The 13,083-nt window shown below is 41.7% G+C and overlaps 1 protein-coding gene across 1 annotated transcript; it reads right to left on the bottom strand.

The window, feature by feature from the left end:
- Positions 1-7,304: 7,304 nt before the first annotated feature.
- rpn1 (ribophorin I) lies at positions 7,305-12,737 on the bottom strand. The gene is made up of 10 exons (XM_067505271.1): positions 12,383-12,737; positions 11,567-11,631; positions 10,854-11,160; positions 10,552-10,761; positions 10,268-10,460; positions 10,026-10,125; positions 9,668-9,806; positions 8,671-8,790; positions 8,314-8,559; positions 7,305-8,222 (listed from the first exon to the last, which is right to left on the bottom strand). Exons 1-10 carry the CDS (start codon positions 12,620-12,622, stop codon positions 8,040-8,042), a joined length of 1,803 nt encoding a protein of 600 aa, XP_067361372.1. The 5' UTR covers positions 12,623-12,737; the 3' UTR covers positions 7,305-8,039.
- Between the last annotated feature and the right edge of the window lie 346 nt (positions 12,738-13,083).

Raw genomic sequence — 13,083 nt, 5'->3', positions numbered from 1 at the left:
TAGACAGAAACTGGCAGCAATACCTGTTCCCAGGAGGTGATCAGTGGAGTCTAACTTGTCTCTTACAGAGGGTCCCCGCATTTTAGCCCTTTTATAACAAGGTCCCCAAAACCATCCCAGAAACGTGTTGATGTCTAGAATTGTTAAATGGAAAAAGACATACTGAGGGCTAAAGCAGCTAAATAATTACATTTTGTCGAGGACTCCCCAGAGTTTTCCAATGATCAAACAAGCCCCCCTCCCCCCCGCCTTCCGTCCCCATTTGTCGCAATTGCAGTATAATTCATGCATAATAAAGCATAACATGCAAAACAATGTGAGAGTATTTTCGAGCTTTCAGCCAAGAGAAGAAGTTCAGTTTAAGCTGGATGGTTGTCTAAATGCACACACAACTATCTGACAAGTCTTTATTTTGAGCCACGGGCCTGTGAAGTTGAACCAAAATGAGAGTCAAATACTGGACGTCTCTATTGTGTCTTCTCAGTTTTGTTTATCACCAAATTTTGCCAAAGACTGACAGACTACGGTCTTAATTGACTTGGGGAGATTTGGGGAGATTTTGACTCCGAGCCCCTGCTCCTTCCCCCCGCCCATTGTGGTAAATGTGTTAAAGAGCAAAATTACGACCCCCTCACCCCCTTTCTTTTTTATTATGGGGGGGGGGGTATCCTACACAGTAACAACAACTTTGTAAAACATGCAAAGCCCTTAAAATCTCCTGCACGCGACGTGAGCTCGTGCGCGACGCTGTAGCCAGGCAGGTGCAAGGGGCGCGAGGACCTCTGCGACTCGGGGCTCGTGTTCCCTAGAGTGCTCCATCAAACACAAAGAGTTAGAAAGAAAATAAAATGGGGTAAATAAATACCAATGTCTGAGTGAATTAATAACATTTGTTTTCAGAGCAAAGACCCGAGAGCTCAAAATATTGATATTTGAGACAGAATGGAAGTTCACGGAATAATTCCAACTTTGTTTAGTGAATAACCTATAAAAAACAGCTGTTTTCTCAAAGTTTCTTAATATTGCTATTTTGACTCACATGAAAACTCAAAAGTTATCGTATGAGTCTCTGGGCTATTTTTTGATTTATCTTTATTTAAACTGTGGAAGATATAAAAGCTATTATTCCCAAAACAGGATTATTTTACTTTTGATTATTTGGTAGCTTGTTAGCTATAGACCTACAGTGCATCTGTAGTTACAACAGCTTAGACTAATCTCAACATTAATATAACTAGAATATGAAAACACGACAGCCTTAAATTTGACTGAACATTTATAAATATAAAAAACCTAGATTATTATAATCCAATTCATTGAGAAATAGATTTTTTATCTTGTCTTGCAGACATTTACCAGACATTTTTAACCGGTTAAAAGCATTCTTCTTCTTCTTCCTCTCATTATTATTATTATTATTATTATTATTATTATTATTATTATTATTATTATTATTATTATTATTATTATTATTATTATTATTATCTCTATCAATAAGTACATTTCACAACACCATAGCCTAATGTTATATTTGTCTACTTGCTCTTGTTTTGTTAATCAATTTTCTGCATGTTCTACACGAGACTCCGGACGGTTTTCGTCAGGGATGATATTATATGCACACTGCATTAGATGCCAGGGCCTCTCTCCTTCTGATTATTACCAGGGGTAATATTTCATCGGCACCACGCAATCTTTGTTCTCTGTGAAGATAATAAATGGCCTAATCGTTATCAGCAAACTGCTTGGGGTGTCAGCTCCGACCGAGGCTGGAAGCGGGGTCCAAAGTGCTGCTGAATAAATTGGTGTTCCTTATCTCTCACTCCCAGATTATCGCCGCCTTTTCAAACTTGCACAACAAATACATTCAATGCATCTAATGCATCATTCGTGGGGAGGGGATCCCGCAGGTTGATAAAGACAGATAGGCGCAGGGAATGAGAAATATTTACACATTTTACGCGATGCAGCCGTACGGCCAGTATAAGCTCTATTTGGCATTGGAGGGAGTTTATTGGCCAGACTATTGGTACACACACTTTACATATCAATACATGCTATATTAAACATATATCAGGCTGATACGATGCTTATCTGTGTTATTAGTCCAATCTACTGCTATAGATGTGTTTTAAATTTAGGCCACCTTTTGGAAATTCAGATGTTTTATGATACAAGTTAATTCCCTCTTTTAAAAAATAACACTGTCACATGTTTGTAAACTCATAAAACGCGATGGTTCGTGTAAGCATTTAAGCGTGATTTTTAACATTTTAGGTTATCGCTAGATAGCCTAACAGCTTCAAATGCAGATAACATGATGATCTTAGTTTCCTACTGTAATTTCACGTGTCGAAACGATTCCCTTCTAATAAACATATCAAAAGATGATAGCGTTATCTTCAGGCTGACAAGAGGCTGAAGCGCCTAACTTGCATCGTCTTCGTCCTGTCCAAAGGCCTGCAGGACTCCTCACCACAGCAGCCGGGCCTCGCATTGCAGGCCCGTGTTAATAATAAAATAATTAGCTGTTGTTTTTGGTTAATAACGCGTGTCTGCTACATTGTAAGGCAGAAGATCTACTAAACGTTATTATTCATACCAGGCAGTATCATTTTAACGATGAACGAGGCGAGCAGGCCGTCCACATTCACTTTTCTCATGACTGACCTTTTCTCCTGTCTTCAAACATAAATGTATTATTTCAGCATGCTGGAAAAATGTAACAAATATAATTCTGGGGTCTCTTGTACGTCCATAATCGAGCATGAGATATAAGGCTGTATTTATGAGTGGCACTTATGACAAAGAAGAAAACATTTTCCAATACACACACACTCCCTTTTTAATACCGTGGCACCTCCACCGGCCCCGGTTCTCTGATGGTCTCCTAGACAACCCAGATAACGGTGCAGCAGTTTTCCATATCGGTCCCGGAGTCTATTATGGCTCGGGATTAGCTCTCTTTCCGAAAAGGTCATACACAAAGTCACCAAACCTGCTTTTTCCACCCCATATGGCTCCCGCCTGAAGCCCTATTCATAAACATGTATGTGCCATTTCATCTAATAACATTAGACTAATGCCACTGCGCATTTTACTACGCTAAAACACTAGTAAATATAAATGAGAGTCTTATGTGAATCCAGAAGGACTGATAGGGACTTTCGCCCTGCAAAGAAGACAAAGTCAAGTCGCAGGAGAAAATATGCTGTTATGTAGCGACCCCTGCCGAGTTGGGGCTGTAGAAGCATTACAAGAGCAGTCCTGTGTGTGTGTGTGTGTGTGTGTGTGTGTGTGCGTTACCCATATATGTGTTTTGCATAAATATTTCTAAAGGATAGAGCCATTAATAAGCTGTAATAATCAAGCTGCCCAGAGAGGGAGGGAGACTGTGGCACAGCTGGAATGTTCCAGCTGGGTGACTGGACAGGATGTCAGAGGAGCTCCAACAGGAAGCGTGTTCTCAGGCAGGACCAGCATCGGGTGGAAAGAGAGAGGGAGATGTTTCCTGTTGGCTCTCTCTACATGTTTAGACGCCCTGACGTTCCTCGGTTAACTTCACAGCCAACATGAGTACATTCCAGTATGCAAATACTTTTACCAGCATTCGCCTGTGCTCCTAAATTATGGGACTCTTAGTAGAGGACAGTCGTAAGCCAAGACAGTATATCATGTATACAGGGTAGGATTGTGTCACAGGATACAGATGTCACCACATAAAGTGAAACTTCCTGCCCATCAAAGCAGTTAGTGCCAGTTTAATGGACTCACAATCTGCAGCCCACAACAGAAAGTGGGTATGGGTTCATGGACATAAGGCAAGAACATTCAAGAGGGAGAGATGGTAGAAAAGAGGAGAGAGTGCAAGTGGGCAAGGAGATTGTAGGTAGACATGTGATGGAGCGATATGTGGATTGCAAGAGGAAAAATCTCTTTGTCTCTCCTGAGCTCAGTGGACAATCAAAGTTTCCTATCAGCTGTGGAGTAGGGGAAATTGGCTGCCCTGGGAAGGAGAGGGCCACTCTCACAGCCAATGGGAAGTGCCCCTGTCACTCTAATCAGGTCTGATAGAGAAAGTAGGAAATGTGTGTGTGTGTTTGTGTGTGCGTGTGTGCATGTGCTCTGAGGAGAGTGCTTTTTAACAGAGAGAAGCTTTGTTTCACTCCCCTTCATGTGATCCAAGATGATACAAAGTTTAAAGTAGCATTAGACCTTCATCTGCCGCTTGCACAGAGGGACATATGAGGCACACAGGCGTGGTTTTTGGCAAAACTTGCAATGAGAGGCATGACCATAAGTGCTTTGATGGAGTGCCATGTGGCAGAGATCAGCTGGTCTTAGTGGGAGCTGTGGACAGTTGCACACAAGGTCGGCAGGGAAAGGGGATTACTGTCTCATCGATACAAATCCATACAGTGAGGGAGGTTGACATCAATATGCACAGATATAGGCGGAGCACAGAGGCTTTGGGTAAAAGTGTGTGCGATGTAAACATCCGCACAAGACGAACACATCAGTGGACTTTGATGCTCGTCTTCTTTGGTGCCATCCATCCTCCCTGCTTTCCTTCCATCCCCACCTCCTCCAAGACAGACAAGAATGCCTCTCTCTGCACCAAGGCTCAATCCGCTGTTTGAAGTCCCATCTCCATCTCTGCATTCCCTGCACTGTCCTTCCCTTCCTCCATCTATCTGATTGTCTTACCTGTCAGGCCTACTCCTCCCTGCGTCCTGCAGCTGCATCGAGGGCCACAGACATCTTCATTGTCCTCCTCTTCCTCACCCTCACGCTTCTGCACCCGGCCAGATCACACCTGCCACCTGCACAGGACGTAAGGCCCCAGAACCTGAGCTGCTGGGCTTTCATCCACCCTTCACCTTGCACTTCATGGTCTCTCATCCCCTCATCGCAGCACCCTGTCACTAAGGAATGGCCTGTGCAAAGGGCTGGGGCAGAGAGGGACACAGAGCTGCTGTTGTAAAGACGTGTGTTTTAAGCAGAGCCAGAGGGAAAGAACACAGGTGAGGTGTGTGTTTGTTGGTGAATTTTGGGTTCAGGGTAGATTTGTTTTCTCCTTTTTGATAACCACCTTTTATGGCTGGATAGCAGGATGGACTGAATTGAATGAATGAATGTATGCTGTGGGTAATATGGACCTGAATGAGTGAGTGAGTGTGTGTGTACATGTTTGTGTGTGTGTGTGTGTGTGTGCATAATAACATGCTGACAGTGAGGGTGGTGGCTCTGTCTTGGTGATTTATGAGACTGTGCTGTGAAGGGTCTTCTAAGCAGGATATTGTTCCCTGACTGGTGACTTCGGCCTCTCTCTTTGTGTGTGTATGTGTGTGTATGTATTTTAGACCGAGAAAGATTAAGAGGGAGAGTGCTGCAGGTGAGCCCTCAATGTAATCAATCATGACCACGTCACAAGGACCAGAGCTTGTGGATTACCCCTTCAACTGATACCTAGTTTGACTCCACATTTTTTTTCTTGTCTTTTCTTTTTTTTGGCATCTTCATTATTTTTTTTCTGGCAGCAAAAGAAAGACCGTACTTTGCATCATTACTAAACTTCAGGAAAGGAACATAATAATCAACTTCATGTCTGAAGGGGGATCATGACAGCTCAACCACATGGCCCAACCAGTCCAACACCCTGCATATACCCCACCATCCACCTCAAACACACACACGGTTTGCCACATCAGGATACAGTGCTGCACATGAATTCCGGTTTAAACAGTATTCTGCTCAGCTTATGCCAACAGATAAACCGCAGTTCTTCTGCAACCGGTAATCACATCCTGGACCAGAGGACAGGATTGGAACTGAAAAGACTAAAAGTCCACCAACAACCAAGTCCCACTCCCACACAAGGCATGACCATCTACGTGACAAATGAGCCGTACAGGGAGGGAAATGCATCAGCAATATTATGCATGATGGCAGGCCTGCAGGTCCAGCTAAGGAAAATGTAATATTTAGTTAGAAGTGAGTTAAGATCAGTATCAGACTTTTTGACGTCTGTGGCGTAGTTTTATGGGGAAAAACAGTATCTAGTTTGCAAAACTGCAGTGACTGCACTACGGCTAGTTAAGGCTCAGATAAGAATGATCCACTCTGATGGTCCAGTGTCTTTGACTATGTGCAGTAAACACGACTTGCTAAATCATAAATTCTAATGGCAAAAAATAAGTCCAAACATACCTGTCTTGTTTTTACAGTTTTTACTCTATCTCTAGTTACTACAGTGTGCCTTTGATATTATTTTAATTACTTACATACATTTTTATGTTTGATATTGTTGTCTAGTGAGCCATCAATTTAGTAAATCGGCAACCATGAAAACTGGTTTCAAGCAAGAAACTGTGGCAAGAAATGTTTTTAATTTTGTTAATTTTTAGTATTATTTTCAAGTACAAGGGTTAATTCTCGGAAAGTTTCATTTAGTTCAATCCAGTATGAGAAAATATATTAATCTTATCAGTGCAAGATTAAAACTCAGAGACCTGATAGCATCATTCACATGTATTGAGTCAGTGGTTGGTTCAACATAGGCACTGGTGTAAAAGTGGACGTGTGCATGCAGCAACAGCTTGCCCCTGAGAGTGAGACTCGGCGGCTCTTCGAGCTCTCACTGCTCCAAATCTCCACTCAAGTACAAACACACAAACAAAAATGCCATTGTGTGGCCTTTCTCCAGCACCAAGCATCAGTGCTAACAGATATTGTCTTTGCTTTCCCCCTGCCGTGTATTTTCAGAATGATTATTGTATGGCACATACAATATGTTAACGTTATCATTGTGAGGGGAACGGGGCCTGTTATTATAGACCAGGAAATGACCTGCCAAGACCCCTGGTGACCTCAGAGGGAAAGCGATGACCTCAGACTGACCCTTATGTTTGTCCTGCGCTCAGACTGTGATCAAGCCAGGTCAGCTGCTCTGCTGACTGGGGGAGCAGAGGGATTATAGGTGGGGTTACTCCGAAACAAGAAACGTAACAAAGTGCTGGAAATTCCCTCTTAAGTGCCAGTTTTAACAGTACACAGTGCAAATATGGCTTATTTTTATTTTGAGCTGCCACAATAATACTTATTTTTATGTATTTGTCAGCAGACTATTCAATGGCACTGACAGAATGAAAATGTAGAGTAGATTTGTTGATCATAAAAAGCATCCATTTTGTTGAGGTGGGGGTTCTTGACCCAGGTGTGCCCTCTTTTGATCAAGTGAGGATATTGCTTCCCCAACTAAACTAATACACCAATGTGTTGTTTACACTAGTAAACATGCTAAATGATGTTTCACAAAAATTTTATTTCATATCTTTCAGCTTTCCATATCATTGCCCATTCCATAAATGTGTCCCATTTACCACATCTTTCCTCACATACAACCTAATCTCATGGTCAAAAAAAACAAAACAAAAAAAATCATACAAAATGTAAAAAACATAATTGAAAAAAAAAAAAAATCAGTTAGGATGACAGAAACAGAGCTTCAAATTTATTCAAATATAAAACACCAGACATCATACAGTCAGGGCCAAGTAGAAAACAAAAATAAGTGCAAAAGAGAGAAAATGAAATCAGATAGAGGTGATACTGTAGAATAAAGAGTATGCGAGTAAAGACATGAGACTGAAACACTTGGGCTATTCAGTTATCCACTTCAAAAAGAGTCCCTTAACCATACATAACAAAGTGTGGGGAAAAATAACAATCCGTCTTTGAAGGTGAAAATGAAGGATCGAGCGTAACTCAACAAAGCAAAAAACAGAAACAAAAAAGCCAAACCTTGTAATGTATTTGTTGTAGAGCTAAATATGCTGTGACCTCAAGTTTATCACAAGGCACAAGTGTTTGGATAAACCCATCACTACTGTAAGATGAGATGTTAATAGTCCATGACAAGGTTTAAGGATGTTAAGAAAATGTATTTGTGTCACATTCCTTTTAATTCTCATACATACACACTGTTGTAGCAGGGGTGGTGTGTGTCTGCCTGTGTGCACTAGTGTGGCAGGAGTAGTTTAGAGGGCATCCAGCAGACTGTCAATGCGGCTGACGAGCTCTTGTCTCTTGCTGGTCAGATTCTTCTCGTTCTCGATGTAAGCCTCCTTTTTGACCTTGCCTGCCACTAGCCGTTCCGCCTCCTGGCAGGAGCGACACACCAGCTCCTTCACCTGGCCGTCCAGCTTCTGCACTTCTCCAACCTGAGGGCACAGGGACGCAGAGAGAGTGTAGGGAGCCTGACTGTGCGCTGCCAATTCATTTAGAACGCAATTATTTAAACATGTCACTCACCTTATCAGCCAAGTCAGAGCCCTCAGCTTTGAGGCGGGCCTGCAGCGAGCTGATGTCATTGGTAAGAGTACGGTGGTCAGCCTCCAGTGTCTTTCGGCCACTATTTAGAGCCCCGGTGTCGCGGGACTGCTTGTAGCGGTTGACCACCTCATCCATGTGACGGTACAGACCTAGACGCTTGTTGACCAGAGTTAGCACCTGCTCTGTGATGGAGGCCACCTTCATACGCACCTCAGCAGCTGGATCCTGAACAAAGAAAAGTAATTTGGGTGATGCATCAAAGGAAACAGTTTTAGGTGACAGAATTAGTGCAGAAGACCACAGAGTTATCTTTAACAAACACATAGTATGTCATACCTTTGTAATGGCAAAGTCCAGGCGGACATAAATGATGACAGTAAAGAAAAGGATGTAGAAGGCCCCTACAACCAACAGAGGCTCCTGCAGCATAAGGATCTTATTGAAGTTGTAATGAACCTGAAAACACAATGATCACAATAATTGTTTTTCTCCTAAAAACCTGACAAAGACAGCACAATGAGACAGATGACCTGATTTCTAGTGCTGAAACAATGAAGTTTGCACTTTCAGACAGATTTGTGGATTGAACTACACTTCACTTCCTGCATTGATTTTTTTTAATCAAGTCGCATCAAGTAGAAATATCAAATGTCTCAGATGTAAGAAGTAGGCAAGCTTTGATTTTGACAGTATCACCTCCAAATAATAAAAGGCAATAATAAAACAGCATTAAACATCTAAATCCCCACCAGCAGTCCAAAGGGCAATAAAATACCAGAGAGAAACTGGAGTGTTGCAGCGACCACAAATCAAAGACAAAAAAATGTTGTTGAGTCCAGAAACTAAAACACAAGTGTATCTTGTCAATTTAGAGCCATGTTACATAGAGCAGGTTAACTGGTTTATCTACGTAACTTTACAGAGTAAAATCAAGCAGTGAGAAAGGCTGATCTTAAAGACTAAATTTATCTCAAACTCAATAAGCCTGCTTCATGAAATGGGACTCAGAGGCAAAAGTCTTTGTCCTGAGGATGGCACTACAGGAAGGCTTCAGATTAGTTTACTACATTGGCAGGGTAAAACTCCTCAGGACTTCTGTAACATATCTTAGCCTCAGGGTGGCACAAGAGAGTTGGACTGTAACTTCTAAGCCTTGAAGACACAGTGAAGCCAAAAGACCTCAACTACAGAACATATAACACATATATTGTTAGCAACACTACTTAAACATTAATACTACATATAAATTACTGTAGTCAAAACAGTCTTTGACAATCTTTTGCTACTTTATAATGAATTCATGCGGAAATATATTTTCTATCAGGTGTCTCACCACAACATCCTGGATGTGCTGCTCCACTAGGTTGTTCTTGGTGGCTACAAGCACTGGACGACCAAATGTATCCAGATATGTGTAGTGTAGCTGGTTTGGCATACGATCAATCTTGTAAGGTGTGTCCATATGGATGTTTCTGATAGAACAAGACATAAGAATTTCATATATATATATATATATATATATATATATATATATATATATATATATATATATATATATATATATATATATATATATATATATATATATATATATATATATATATATATATATATATATATATATATATATAAAAATCAATTACTGCAAAAGAAGTCTCTACTTGGCCTGACATTCTTTTGAAAACACTGACCTGGCCCCCTCTGGAAGGATGATTTTCACAGTTAGAGAGTCAATGACCTGGTCATCATATACATGGTCAACTAGTCTCATCTTCAGTGCATACTGGTCACCTAAGAAATAAAGAGATGCAATGTGCTCATTACCATACCCCAAAACTCAGTGATTAGGAAAACTGTTGCTAAAAAAAGAATCTTTCCTGCTCATATGCTCCACTATTACCTTTCTGGATTAGTCAAGGTCACTAGAACTCACCCAAGGTGTAGAGGTACTCGTAGCTAGGCAGATTGTACCCAATGATGTAGTGGGTCTTCCAGCCTCCAAACAAGGGGAAGCGAGGTCTGACCTCCACCTCCACAGAGTCATCCAGAACCTGTAAATGGGAGGTAGAGATGTTCCCAATCTCATCCCTGTAGTAGACATCCTGGGCTGAAGCAGGAAGGATAGTCTGGTAAAGAGAAAGAATATATAGACCTCATCATTGTCATCAAAACCATAAAAACACATCCAATGACTATGGTTTGTGTCTAATAGAACACCTTGAAGGATTTGACAGATGAGATGCCGCTGTCAGACTGACGCTGGTAATCGTAACGTGAAAAAGGCCCCTTCAGGATGGCTCCTGTGTGCCTCAGGTCAATGGTCTCTTCCACAGCAATGTTGCCCCAGTGAGACACCTCAATAGTGCGAGTGATGCTGCTGATTGTGAGGAAGGGTGTGTTGTTTTCGTAATGAATCTTCATTGTATCCTGGACAGTACAAAAAAACAAAACAACACAAAATGTTGAAGCAACTTCTAGCAGTTTCACCCAAGGCTCATCAAAGCTGGTCAGAGCTGTACCTCGCTGAATGGAGCCACATCACGGAAGGGTCCATACTCTATTATCTCATCGTTCTTGTTAGGGTTACCCAGCTTGGAGTAGCTCTCTACAGTCTTGGAAGCCAGGCGGACACGTGTTGTCTGGCTGCGGGTGGGGTATGGGGAGTACAGGTAGTGGTTCCCCTGAAAGACCACCAGCTGGCGTTCAGCCTGCGTGATCTGAGTGGGGAATGGCTTCAGGACGTGGCTGAATGTCATCTCCACTTTTGCTTTCAGCTGACCACCAGCTGGCAAACTGGAGGGCAGCTGAACCTTGTAAAACTCTCCACTGCATAAGGAAAAAAAAAAAAAAAAAAAAACAGAAAGTGGAGCAAGGATAATACGCATTTGAATGGTGACTTTAATTCTCTTTAAAATTGTTTATTGTTCTCATTAAGTTCTTTTTGTCACTGCAACATTGTTTATAGAAGACGCTAATGACAACCGAAGATCTATCAACAAGTAACTTTGTTATTTTACAAATTACTAAATATTGTTTATAATCAAACTCATTTCTTTTCAAAAAGTCACTGAATTGACAGAGGTGCGCTTCAGTTTTTCTTTACAAAAGAAATCTTGTGTTTTAAAGATCAACGACTTTCAGGCTTGTCCCTTCAGGGGTCGCCACTGCAGAACATGTTCTGCACTTTGATTTGGCATGTGTTTTTACAATAGACCTTACACAAAGACCTTACCCTTGGCCCTGAATTGTGGTTTGTTGCAGTTCAAGTGTGCCATCCTCGTCTTCATCACCCTTCACCTGCAGAAATATGGATGTCAGAATATGCTGTACTAATGTAATGAACTGAACTTCAAGAAAAGCAATAGGCCTTATGATGCAATTCATAAAATCCCTTTAACATAAATCCTTGGAAGCTTACTAGTCGGTCAACAGGTCAATATAAAAGATTTATTTACGGCATTATTCTGTCTAATCACTATGCATTTCAACCTTTTCATTCATACTGTAAGGGGGCAGGTCTGCGCAGTCACACACGGAAGTGAACTTCCAGCGCATACGTGTCATTCAGCCACTGACAGAGCGTGCAGCTCTGCGGAAGTTAATATCTTATTGCCAGCATCACTAGCAATTCAAAATGTATTCATCTAATTTATGTTGAGCTGTTGGCTACATTTCGGCTCAAAGCACATGGACTGGTGCTAGTACCTTGCACGTAGTAGTACACATGTCGAAAAAGTAGCTAACTTTGGCGGAGTGTATTTGTTTGCTTCCATGCTTGCAGAGCTCATAGCCTGCAGGACCACAATGAATTAAATCACATGGCTAAAAGCTGAGATTTAATGCACTGAGCGAAAAATGTCTGGTACACATGGTACACCACCCTTAACTTATGCCCTACTGCTACTATGACCACATATTAAAGCTTCCAAATTTTCCAGAGCATAAGTATACCATTAATGTTATCACCAACTAGCTAACAGGCTAAAGCTAACTAGTCGGTTATGGGCAGAGGTGTTGGCGTTGTTTAAGTCACTGATGTTTGGCTCACCGAGGCTCCGATGTATGCTAGGTGCGGGACCAAGTCCGCTTCTACCGCCAATACGAAGCTCTGCACGGCGGAGTGTCCCTGGTTGGACAGCACTATCTCCACGGTGATCTTAGCCAGATGAGTGCTCAGATCCACTGTCCTCTTAACCTCCTCGTTCACCAAATTGTCCGCAGAAACCTGCGGGCTGAAAGCAGCCACAAACAGCAAGTATGCTGCGAGAAATGGCAACGTTCGAGTCATGGTTAAAGAAGTATGAAGCTAAAATACCGGGATAAAAAGCGGAAAGACTTGGAGGAATGTAGAGCAGCAAAGAAAGGCCGCCGTACCGCTCTACAACAGAAAAGATGACGCTTCATTTACTGCGACGCGATCACGTCACGGCGCGCTGTGCAATACGTAGTGTGCGTCCGACAAGAACATGAAAAATAACACAAACAGTATACAATTGTTTTAAACGATAAAAAAAAAGATTAAACGATAATTGTGAAACTTTTCGTGTCTGCGTTTTAATGTTTGCTAGACTGCCTATAACATGTAATGACTTTGCCTGGCCTGCTGGTGGCACCAGTCCACTTGATATAATGTTTTTTGATCAGTTTGGAGAATGTTGGACTGAAGTTCTAAAGGTCCTTCATTCGGTTTATAATTACAAACGTGTGGTACTATGGTATCTGTCATTATCTGAGTTTTGTCTAGGATTT

Source organism: Channa argus, chromosome 5 (genome assembly GCF_033026475.1).
Source record: "Channa argus isolate prfri chromosome 5, Channa argus male v1.0, whole genome shotgun sequence".
Taxonomy (NCBI): domain Eukaryota; kingdom Metazoa; phylum Chordata; class Actinopteri; order Anabantiformes; family Channidae; genus Channa; species Channa argus.
The sequence above is the reverse complement of the archived record's forward strand: the minus strand, read 5'-3'. Positions and strand labels throughout refer to the sequence as shown.

Bases quoted from the DNA above. Each gene is read 5' to 3' on its own strand.
- rpn1 (XM_067505271.1), bottom strand. From the start codon at position 12,622: ATGACTCGAACGTTGCCATTTCTCGCAGCATACTTGCTGTTTGTGGCT. The intron at 10,126-10,267 runs GTGAGTTCTAGT...TTTATTTCTTAG, and splicing joins CGAGTACCTCTACACCTTGG to GTGACCAGTATGCACTGAAG. The intron at 8,791-9,667 runs GTGAGACACCTG...TTGTGTTTTCAG, and splicing joins AGCACATCCAGGATGTTGTG to GTTCATTACAACTTCAATAA.